Here is a 12,127-nt window from a genome sequence, read left to right on the forward strand (position 1 = left end):
TACCTTGAAGGTCAGGGTGATTGAGGGGTCCTCACAGTTTGAAAGGTAGTAAAGACAAGTCTTTTCTGAGGGATACTGGCTGTGGTTTCTCTGCTTAATGCAATTATCAAGGGCCTTGCTCCCAATACCACATGCTTTGCAGGATGTCGGGGAGTTTTACTGACGTCCACCTATGTGGTAGGACTCTACAAGACTCACTCTTAGGTGTACAGTGCTCCAATTCTTAGGTTTTGCCTGAACTACCCAAAAGGTTTGGTAGCTATGGTCGAGCAGCCAGGCTTAGTCTAGGAGGGAGAAAGGCTGCTGTTGAACAGAAAGACCTTTGAGCACACTTATAGTCATGGAAACACACACTTTAGCAATGCTGGTAGGTAGCCAACATTTAGGAACTTTACTTTATTTGAAGTCCAACCCTATCTGTGGAATGAGTGTATCAAAAAGTCAGATGGGGACACTGGTAACCAGGGACTCTTGGGTGGCAGAACAAAGGAAGGCAGATGCTGTCAAAGTTGTCAAGTATCGGAATCAGACGAAGTTTTTTTGTAACAACTTAAGCAATGGAATTTGTTTCAAAGGGTTCACTGGGAACACCAGAGGATTTTAGCCTCAGGACGGATGTCCTTAGGCCCAGGAGAATACATTCGGGTCATATACCCCAACGTGATTCAGGAAGGGCAGGAGGAGCGAACAGCAACACAGCTGCCTAAGTAATTATCCAGGATTCAGACAGTACCTTCTATGATAAAGAATGATGATGTCACGGCAGGTCCCCACGGTAAGACACCAGCTCTGGTTTGGGTCTCTGGCTTTGGCCGCTGGAGGCGGAACCTTCAGCGGGAGCAGATGGTCAGACTCAATCACAGCGATGCCCAGCAGACAATCTTTGTGGCACTTGTTTTTGGAGGCTCAACACAGGCTTTGTAGCAGTGACAGTTGTCATCCGGCTGACTTTCTTCCGTCTCTCCGTCCTCAACTCTTCAGAGGGGCCTTCTACTATCAGGATGGATTCTCTTTGGGCCCAGGGGCATCATTTGGGGGATTGCCAGAGTCGCAGCCACAACCCCTGTGGTGTCCCTTGCTATCCCTGCAGTCTCCCTTGATACCCCTGTATTACAAAAAAAAAGAAAACACATCTTTTATTTAATGGAAGGACCTGGGTACTGGGGTAGGGGGGGGGGCACCACACCAGGTCTGTGGGCTGGGCCCAGCCCACTGCTCACCCATTAGGGTGAAGGTTGGGCCGGGGCTTGCAGCACGAGAAAGATGCGCTCAGTAGGGTGAGCTGACCATGACATGTGGCACATGTTGCTTACCATGTTCAGCTCTAACCCCTTCTCCTCTGGAATCTTTGCGGCTCGTATACAGGAAACCATTAAGCTCTCCCAGTTTCCTGGCTCCTCTTTGTGAGCAGCACGTAGGAGCCGAGGGTGGCCTGGAGTCAGACCTAAGCTGGAAAAGCAGGTAAGAAGGCTTTTAAAAAAAGTAAGTGTGATGTGTATTTTGCATGTGTGAAGTGTGTGTCAGATGTATGTATGTGCTATGGGTCTGTGAGTGGTGTTTGAATTAGAAATAATATGGTAGTGTGTGTGTTTAAATGTTCTGGTTGGGTGTGTGCCTGTGGGAAATGCAGCAAGAGTTCATGTAAGAGTCAGTGTATGAGGGAGTGACTGGTGGTTGCATGGATAGGAATGTGATGGTGTGTTTGAATGTCCTGGGTGGAAACAAGGGTTTAGACCCTCTGAAGGTCGTGTGCCATCACATTCCGTGATGTCAGTTGGGGGCGGGGGTCACATGACAACACTTCCTGTGATGTCATCAAAGGTCAAGGGCAGTGTGATGTCTTTTCCGCTACCCTTGGCATTTTGGTGAAATGACTCCCCTGTTTAGGCCAAGACAGATTACCACAATTTTGCAGCCGGAACCATGGTTGAAGAGAAGATGCACTGCAGCAGTGCCTGAGGTCACAAGGTATTTGCTGTTTACAGGCCTGGAAGGTCGCAGAACTTCATGGGATGGCTCTGTTAGGTAGAATTCTCAGAAATGTGCCAATTCCCTCTACCTTAGAGGCACCCAGCAACTTTGCTGGATTTTTTAGGACTTGATTTTTTTTAACCTGGAGAGAGTGACACCCTTTTTCCCACTCTCTCATGTATTTTAATGTGATTTCTGAACTCTGTGTTTCTTTTGGTTGTGGAGACTGAAAAACGCCATAGGCATCATATTTTACATTGTGGCACACAGTACCTTTAGTGCAGTGACGCAGGGAAATCTCCCCAAGGTTTAAATATCTTCTCTGGGATAAGCTATTGTTTCCCAGAGCAGTAAAGTGAAATTGACTTTACTTACCTTTGTACCTTTCTAGACCCAGCACACACCATTTTGCAATAGGGTGCTTGAGGGGTTACTTAGTAGTATCCCCTTTGTCTAGCTTCTCATGTAACAATTCTATGTTACCCTTTCCTCACTGAATGGCTGGTGGCAGTGGTTTTGTTTTGACTACTGTGGTGCATTTACTGCGAGCTGCGTTTGCCATTGTCAAAATGGTCCGGTCTTCTTTTTTTGCCATTTCTTTGTGGAAAGGTCCTTCTTGAGATTTTCTCTCTTGCCAAACCAGGTTTGGTCCCTTTGTTAGTTTTGTCTTTGGCGGGATTCACGACTGAAGCCCGCCTCTGGCTCCATGGTCCCTAGGGCAGGCAGGAATTGAGGGAGGTGCCCGAAACTCCCTGTGCTTAATCTCCTAGAAGACCCAAATGCACTCTGTGATGATTGGCTGGCTGACTTTCTGGCAAGGACAGCCACCCTGCTGGGTGACTGACAGCTCGGCTGGAATGAAAGCGAGAGAACTGTATAAAAGGCAAGTCTTTTGGCTTGGAAGGGCAGAGTCGACCACTGGACGAAGGAACCGAAGAAGAACTTGAAGAGGACGCCTGCTGCAACTCCTGGACCATTGGTTTGCCCAGTGAAGCCCTGCTGCAGTGCCGAAATGCCAAGTTCGCATCAACAGAGAAGCCCCTGCCAGGACGACTTCTCCCCTTGAGTTGGCGGGACCAATCAAGTCCAAAGTAAGCCACCTGGACATCCATCTCGGAGCTGGTTGAATTTACACAGTTGCTGCTGGAAACCGTAGAGCCAGGGAGAGGAACACCAGTTTGTGTGCATTGCTTTTAAGTTGGCCAAGAGCTCCAGGAAGATCCTCCGGACTCCCAGGAAGCAGGACTGACCGAGCTGGAGTCCCCTCAACAAAGTGCAGGACCCCAGAAGCAAGGTAAGTCCATCTCGACAGCCAGGAACCGCGGTGTTGCTATTTGCGGTAGATGCGAGGAGTTGAAGCACTGAGCAGCCACTGAAAGTGAAGTTTGTCGGTTGCAGGTTTTGACCGTCCCAGTGCAGTGCACGAGTCCCCCGACATCCTCCTTCTTGTCCCCACGACTGAGGCCCAGGAACAGTGAGATCTGCAGAGCTGCACAGCAACAGGAGTCATCTGCTGCTTCTTTTTCTTCACTTTAAAGGTACTGTACAAAGTCTAAGAGAACATACCTCTTGCTGTAGAGTTGCTTGCATCTTCTACTACTCACAAGTCTAACAGCTTGTGGCCCTACATTGATTCGTCTTTTTCTTCAAAGACTTCTGAAACATTGTGCAAATACCTTTTCTACTTATCTTCAAAGAAGTGCTTCAGCCCATATAGACTCTAGCCTCTTGACTTCGCCTGTTTTAACTGAATGACTCTTACTGGGGGATCTGAAAGTGTTTGCCTGCTTAGGAAATATTTGTGGTATCTTGTTTGCTTTTATTATCTTTTCCCTTTTGACTTGCTCTTAACTAGTTCTGAATGCCAACAGTAATACATGAATGTCAACAGCACCCTAGCAGTTGAAGTCACCGGTGGGTATAGGTCTCTGCTGTATGCCATCCCAAATAGTTATTTACTGATTCTGAACTTAAGAGAGTGTATAATTTTGAAGTATATTTGTGTGGTGTTTTACAGTGCTCCCTTCTGAAGAAGGCTTACATTAATTGACTGGTAAATACATTAATTGTTTTATCAAGAAACCCTGTGTGTAAGTGTTTGCTTAAATACCTGTCACTGTGAACCTATGTATAACTCCCCTACAGCTCACATTGACCCCTCTTGAGATACGCATGGCTACTCGAACACACTACCAACCTGTGTAGTACAGACTTATACCAAAGGTTGGGTTACTACTGCCAAGAGGTCGGGGTTGTTGTAGTGCACCCTAAGGTTACTGCATACAATCTTGCTTAACAGGCTCAAACTGCATATGGTATCGAGATTGGTCAGGCCCACCAATCCAAGGGAGGAGTTGTCCAGTCTGGATCTTCCCTGTTGCACAGAAGATGGGGCTGGAGCAGCAGCTGTCACTCAGTCAGCTTGGCGGTCGCTGGAGATAGCTGTACATGTCCTCTTTTTTCTTCTTCAGAATAGATCTTCCAGTGGTCGACTCTGGCTTAAGCATCAAGACACTCATCTTTTATGTAGGAACCCAGTCAATCAACATACATGCAACATTCAAACTTTGGGTGGAGGAGACAGTCAAGCACCCAGTCAGAACTTGATCTAAGCAGACATACTGGAGGACAAAGACCTGAGGCGTTTCAGGTTGTCCTCACACTGGCGCCTCCAGGTGGGCTTCCCAATGGGAGCCAGTCGAAGACTAAGGAGTGGACAGGACTTCCCCTATCCCCGATTTAGCAAAGGAAGGCTCAAGAAAGGGCAAGCCATCGTGAATTGGCAAAAAAACGCACCATTTTAGGTCAATGGTAATCCGTGTATCCTTTTATCACAGCTGCGATACCAACCTGCGTGTAAAACTCACAAACGTTGGTAGAAAATATCCAATGCCACCTGCCACTCGGATAGACCTGCCAGTGTAACTCGAAAGTTACAGTAGAAGTGCTAAAAGGGATACAATGTTCTCCTCTGCACTCCGCACAAAAGAAAAGCCTAGGTAGGATAAAAAAGATCCCCCTATCCTGGTAACAGAATGTTATCACAGGAATATAAAAGAAAACCGAGTAGGGAAGCAGAAGGAGCTCCCAGCACCACTGCACAGCAGATGCTGTGTGCTGCAATAGTAACATACAGATGCCTCAAAAAGATGGAGGAAAACAAGACTTCATCTCGGGTAACCAAAAAGGGTTCCCAAGTCACAGAAAAAGAATCAATGAATGAGTGAGTGAGGAAAAAAGGTTCCCACTCGCTCAGTCAGATAAAAAACCCAAAGTCCCAACTGAAGTGCTCAGGGACTCACTAAGTGGGGAGAATTTCAAACAAGATGGAAATTCTACCTAACAGTACTTTCACGCGTATACAAACATTTGTCTACCTTTCTTTGTTGTCTTCATTACTTGCACTCTTCTACTTCGTTAGGTGCAAATATCAGCAACATGGTGTACAGCATCAATGAAATTGTATATTAACATGAAACGGTTGACCGCACAAGTACTTAAAGTAATATCAAAACATTCATTCTAAAAAACAATAATCTTCCAACCTGGCTGTGCACCCATAATGAAGACTGGTAAACTCCAATTTAAATGTTGACACCTTTTTGTTTTTATGGCAGATTACACCTGATATAGTTTGGCAGCTTCAAAATGTAATGTGAACAGCAACATTCTACATGCGGCTGTGCTCTGCATCCTTTTCCTTAATCAGTGACGTTTTTACTGGATATGTTCTGTAATTCTGCCTCATTGTTTCAAGTTGTAGCTGGTTGTACACTCACATTATCCTTACATTTACCTTTACACCAAATATTTAGAATTTCGGTTTTAAAGTCTTAATGGTTGTTAACTTGAATTACAAAAGTACTGTTTTCATATTTAAATAACATTGTAATAGTTTATATTGTTGAAGTGAAGAAATGTTAGCAATTTGATTGTCCAATGTTTTAGGCTCCTCGTGTACCTGTTCAAGCCTTGCCCATGGTCGTCCCCCCTCAGGAGCCTGACAAACCCCCTGCCAATGTCTCTGCAACACTTCCCATCCGAAACAAAGGTCAGTGGTAGATTATTTGGAATATTTGTTTGAATATCCATTGGACAGGCAAGTTGACCACGCTTTTGAGTGATAATGTATTTGGCTTTTCCAAGAACTAACACTATCCGAGAAATGACAAATACCTACAACTTTTTAGGTTCCCAGTTGTTTCAAATGAATCCATAAAATATAGCAGTTATATCTATATTTTTTTAATAATTTGTGTTTTGTTCCAGGTTCTTAGAGTGCCATATTCAGTCAGTCACTTTGTATTCCTGTTTCTCCATAATCTGAAAAATGTAATCAAAAAGACAATTTAGGTTATATACGAGTGAGATTCAAGAACATTTAACCTTTTAGATCTTGGATGGAATTTTCTGCTTTGTGGCTGTGTTTTGTAGGATAGCGAAGCTGCAAAGCATAATTTTTATTTTTCAACCTTATTTATTCAGGTGTTTAAAAAAAACCGAAAATTACGAACGATGGTAGCATTTGTTACAAAAACTTCCTTCTACACTGCATCAATTTAGAAAAGGGGGCATTGCGTAGGGCTTCTATTTCTCCTATCAATTTGTATTACTCTGTCATGCGTGAACTTGAGTCCATGCTGCTCAGTGGCGGTCACACATAGGTAATTAATAGGTCCTCTTATTCAGTGTGTTTTACTTGAATTTTACCATGCCTATATTTTTAGTTTGTTTACCATTTCTGAAGCCACCTCGATAAAGCTCCATGAACGCATTATATGAGGTCCTTCAGTGTAACATCAAAGGTTTGAAGTCTCAGATGTCCTTTTTGCCATTGTGTCCCCTTTTTTTAAATTACAAAATAAAATTTTATTTGTCAATCCATTTAATTAATTTTCATTTTTTAAAATGTTTTTTTGTACACAGTGCACATTTGTCTGCTTCACGAAGTGTTCCCTTCACCTGGCATTTGTTTGTTACTGCTATAACATGGTGGGGGAGCCAGGCCTTAATTGAACACCTCAATGCAAAATCTAAAAGATTACTCCCGGCAAGTGTTTGCTTGGGACCGTCATTCCAAGTTGTTAGGGAGATACTCCAACCACAGCCCATCACTGCTTATTTGTCGATATTGACCTGAAGAGCAGTCGGCCTACCTTTGCATCAAGCTGATAACCAGGTGTCTACCTGTTTCAAAGTCTGTGCATAAGATATAGGTCCTATTATGCAGATGTTTATTTGCTGGCCAACCAAAATGTTTTTGCACTTTGATATTTGCAAGAGTTTCAAAGGTCACTTTTTCCTTTCTTGAAACTGGACACCTTTTTACTTCTCGTGTATTCACACAAATTGTCATTTTCCCTTGAGCTCTATGCTGTTGATTTCTTTTTCTCTTTCTAATTTTGAGACACCACATCTTTGAGTCTCTTCTTTCTGCGGGTGTGCTTTATCCTCTTTGCATGCTAGCATTAAGACCACTAACACCATTTCTTTGTGCAGCCAGTTGAACTAGTGGCACCTAAAATAACAATGTTAAATATTGCTTACAAAAGCTGTACATTCATACCCAGGGCTCAGAATATCAATTGCATTTTTTTTCTTCAATGGCTTTATTTGGTTTGTCACCCCAAACAGTGCAACTTACATTGCGCATTGGACTGAAAAACATTTTATAATGAACTATCATGCTCAAATTGTATGCATACTAAAGGTGCTTAGTTGGAAGTGGATATTTGCTAACCCACTTCATGGACACAAATTAGGTTGTTTTCGCCTTCCACTCAACAAAAACATTAAATTAAGTATGTCAAACATATTCTTGAGCTCTGGTGTATTACACAACTTTTATGTCCCCCTGAATAAAAGGTTGAAGATCTGGTTTGTCCCAAGAGTAGCACTGTCATCTTCATTTTCTCATGGGTGCCACATGATTGTTGAAGCTTTACTCTCCTCGGCAGTAGTTCTATGTAATGCAGTGCTTTTTGTTCTGAGGGGGTTTCTTTTTCACACAGCTGCTTCTAAACAGAAGTCCAGCAGCCACGTGCCAGCAGCCACCCAGGATGCACAAGGGTACATCAGCAACCAGTCTCCCGAGAGCATTGTGGAAGAGGCACAGGGAAAGCTGACAGAGCTGGAACAGAGGATAAAGGAAGCCATAGAAAAGAATGCGCAGTTGCAATCCTTGGAACTGGCACATGCTGACCAGCTCACAAAGGAAAAGATAGAGGAGCTAAACAAAACCAGAGAGGAGCAGATACAGAAAAAACAAAAGATATTGGAGGAACTTCAGAAAGTTGAGCGGGAGTTGCAGTTAAAAACACAGCAGCAGCTAAAAAAGCAATACTTGGAAGTCAAAGCTCAAAGAATTCAGCTTCAACAGCAGCAGCATCAACAATCATGCCAGCACCCTGGACTTCCTGTAGTGGGTGAACAGGTAACTGAGGCAGACTATGAACATTTACAAGTGGACCCCATTTTGCTCAAAGATGATGCAGAGCATAGTGCCTCCCAGTTGGGATTCACACCAATCCACCCTCTGGCAATGCCTCAAGCGTTGCCTCTGGCATCTGGTGCTCTGCCACCAGGGTCCATCACAGCCCTCACGGAACTGCAAGGAGTTATAGTTGGACAGCCTCTCCTTGGCCAAGAACAGCTGACGGGGCTGGGGCCAGGAATTCTGCCAGAAACACAAGAAGGTTTGATGGTAGCGAGTCCTGCTCAGACCCTCACTGACACGCTGGATGACATCATGGCAGGTGGGTTTCTTTTGTTATGGGCAGGTATTACATATATCATGGAATATGCATTTTTGGAGGGAGTGACCAAATACACTTTACTTTTAACGTGATCCTGGTTTTTGGTCTATTGCTTAGAATTAAGTTTGACATTTTATATGCCTTTGTGTCTTGGGTATGGACATAAATGAACATTAAATTTTGTTTTCCAAAAGTCCTCAACATTTGCGATGTTGCCGACACTGCATGGGGAGCAATTAAAATGTATAAATGACTGTTGAAATCTATTGGGAAATCCGCCATACTTAATGTTCTTGAGGTCCGTAACATTTTTTGAGTCTTTGCAAATGAAAAATAAATGGTGATCTTAATTATATATAAGTCAGACCCTAATTAATGCATGTATAATTTTTGAGATCCTTATTCAGTTTAACCCTGCCAGTACCTGGCATATACTTAATACATATGCTGTTTAGCAATAAGAATGAAAATGTTTTATTTTGCTGAATCTATAGTCATGGTTTTAGTAGTGCAGACTGGTAAGTAAGAAATGACTAGTGCATTTAAAATACCTTTCTCAAGCCTTTGTGATAGACCACTTCAAAAGTGTAATTGCTGTATTTAGACTTCAGCAATCTGCAAGTGGTTTACTTAAATGGCAGAGGATGTACGTTGGGCTACTTTGCCCCAATGTATATCTAGTGTCTTTATTGATGGTGTAAGTTAACAAGAATATCTCACTTTATATCAGTCTGATAGTATCCCTTCACCTAAATTCAGTCTAATTTCGGTATCACTGATGTAAAATCTGTGATTTGAGTGTTTTTGAAATACAAATGTCTTGTGTTGCGTAAAAGTCAACATTACCAGACTGAATTTAAATGTACTTCATGCGATTCTAGAGTGTTTTACTTGGAACACAGAAGTAGTACTGGTTTTGATAACACGCTTACATTTTACTGCATGGAATTGGTAGTTTCAAAAGCAATAGTTGGCTGTGCTGGAGAGACAGTTAAACTTTTGAATTTCAGTAAGTATACAGAACAGGATGAAGTATTTGGTCTTGTGAAGAGGACACTTTGATTTCATGTAGTTTATACTGAAGGGAATACTTCTCCCAGTGCCTTTCGATGACTCTGTTGGTTGACTTAAAATGTTTGGTATAAAATACAGCCAGCAAAAATGTATTAGTGGAGCAGGCATACATTTTATGAGCCTCCATTGATCAACTGTGCAGGCAGAATTGCTGCACCAAAGCATATGAAAACAAGGATTGAACCTGCAGGACAGTTCACAGGTAACCTAGCCAACTTCTTTATTAGCCATTCTAGTGTTTTTTCTATGGTGATCTGTCACTGAGAAAAAGTATACTATGAACGGTTTGTTTCACAATCAGGCTGTTTCCAGGCAATCATTTTACTTTTGTAAACTGCGTTTTCATCTGCTGAATTAAACGATTGCAGTCCCAAAAAGATAGACTTGGGGTTTCTGGTTCTATGCAGTGAAAAGCCAAATATGCATATTTCTGTTGCACTACATTTTCTTGAGCAAATCCAGTTTTAAAAAGTTGAACAAATAAAAGGAACATGATTGTGCTTTTCCAATGACTTAAGTCCACTATTATAACACATGAATCCTCTCACAGGTACTATTTCTGTGCATGTTACTAATAAGTCATTGTACCACAACATCTTGCCTTGCTTGCCAAGTATACAATAGCATGTCTTAAGAGATTCCCTGCTCAGAAATGTTCCACTACACTGTACAACCGATTGAGTGGAATGCAAGGTTTGAGTGGAATGCGAGGTTGGGCAGCACAGTATATGAGCCAGTTCTGATTCCTGAGGTGCCCTCTCGTGGTTTGGATTTTGGGCTCATTTTCATGCCATGGAGTCAAGCCTATAAGAGAGGTGGTGGCGTCCATGCCCTAGACATGCTTATTTAAGTTTTTGGCGACTTATTGGCTGAACTCCTGAGTTACTCCTCTTAGCTTTTAGGTGGATGTTAGAGGAGTTTTCCTAAAGTCCACTTGAGGTAATACTTCATAAAACTATCCCTTGGCATACGGGTCCCCAACTCTTAGTATAAGTATGTGCTACTCAAGGGCTCAGCGCATAGCCATTCCCACATCTGGTAGGCCGTCCAGACTAGCCTACACCAACATGATCACTAAGCCCATTACACGCAGAGTGCGTGCAGGGGGCTCCAGCTTCCCAGCCATTGCGGCTACCCATTGGAACGCCTTACCCGTGCACATCAGGGGAATTGACTCACACCTAGCATTCCGCAAAGCCATCAAAACAAGTTTATTTGCCTAAATGCTTCTGTCAACTCCTCAGCCTTTTACTCTGTACACTACTGTAACCAAATAACTGTACGTTGTAAACCTGTACATATGCTGTAACCAAGTAACTACCATCTGAATTTGATCTTGCCTGCTTACATCTTCTTGTAAAAAGCGCCTCAATGCCCTCGGGCTGCAGTGCGCTATACAAATGTAAAAAAATAAAAATAAAAAAGGGACCTTGGTAGAGTAGTAGAGTGCTAGAGCAGTCACGCTTATTATAGGAGTAAGTTGTGAGCTGTAGACAAGTACACTGAACCTAGTAAATACAATACTCCAAGGAAACACTTACACATAAAAAGTTATATATTAAAATATACATGTATTATATATACATGCGGAAGGTAGATAAATACTCAGGTCACTTGACTGACACACATAGTATTCTTAATACTTTTCAAAGGCCATTGCTTCAATGGTAGCTGCTTAGTTGTTATAGGGCTTCACACTAATGACAGTTCGACTGTATTATCGGTACTACCACGCTCACGTTAAGACAAAGATATGCAGTAATTATATTTAGTTAGCAAAACCACATAAGATAAAGTATTTTAGGAAGGAAAAGGGATGGTTAATCACACAGCAGCAGAGCTTAACGTTCTTGAGACACTTTTCGGACAAACTAACGCTTTAAAAGTCCAATCCCTAACTATACGAATGTCAGTGTAGGAGTGGATTCAAAGTCTTAAGCAGCAGCATACTTTGTCTCTAGGATAAGATACTTGGCAATTCAACAGAACGAGGGGGACCCTGCAAAACCTCTCCCTTAAGTAACACAAGCCGGCTGCTTGGGTCAGAGGTATAGTGGACACCCTGGACAGGCCTTCACGCCCTCCAGTCACTCTGGAGCGACTTCTCGGTTCAAGGTAAGTTATACAATTCACCCCACAGTACCTTAGAAGAAAAGCTTGTAACTGGATTCTCCTTTGTGCAGCAGCGAAAGACCCGGTCTCCTGAATCCTCGGTCTGGTGACAAAAGGAAGGGCTCTGAATGGGATGTCTCGTTAGCAGTCTCAAGAGAAGACCCTTGTCGTGGATTACTTCGGTCTCCTTGGTCAGTGTGCGGTTATGGCGCCTT

At 42.9% G+C, this 12,127-nt stretch overlaps 1 protein-coding gene across 17 annotated transcripts in view; it reads left to right on the forward strand.

Annotated features, from left to right (window-relative positions):
- ANKRD17 (ankyrin repeat domain 17) overlaps positions 1-12,127 on the forward strand; it is a 2,430,147-nt gene that overhangs the window by 970,448 nt on the left and 1,447,572 nt on the right. For 15 of the 17 annotated variants that reach the window (XM_069630806.1, XM_069630790.1, XM_069630801.1 and 12 more), the window contains exons 14-15: positions 5,920-6,022; positions 7,983-8,726. In XM_069630806.1, the coding sequence (XP_069486907.1) occupies positions 5,920-6,022; positions 7,983-8,726 (847 nt within the window). The remainder of the gene's footprint in view (positions 1-5,919; positions 6,023-7,982; positions 8,727-12,127) is intronic. The other 2 variants (XM_069630804.1, XM_069630805.1) reach the window with 1 other exon arrangement.

Source organism: Ambystoma mexicanum, chromosome 6q, assembly GCF_040938575.1.
Source record: "Ambystoma mexicanum isolate Mex_15411 chromosome 6q, UKY_AmexF1_1, whole genome shotgun sequence".
In the NCBI taxonomy this organism is placed as follows: Eukaryota; Metazoa; Chordata; class Amphibia; order Caudata; family Ambystomatidae; genus Ambystoma; species Ambystoma mexicanum.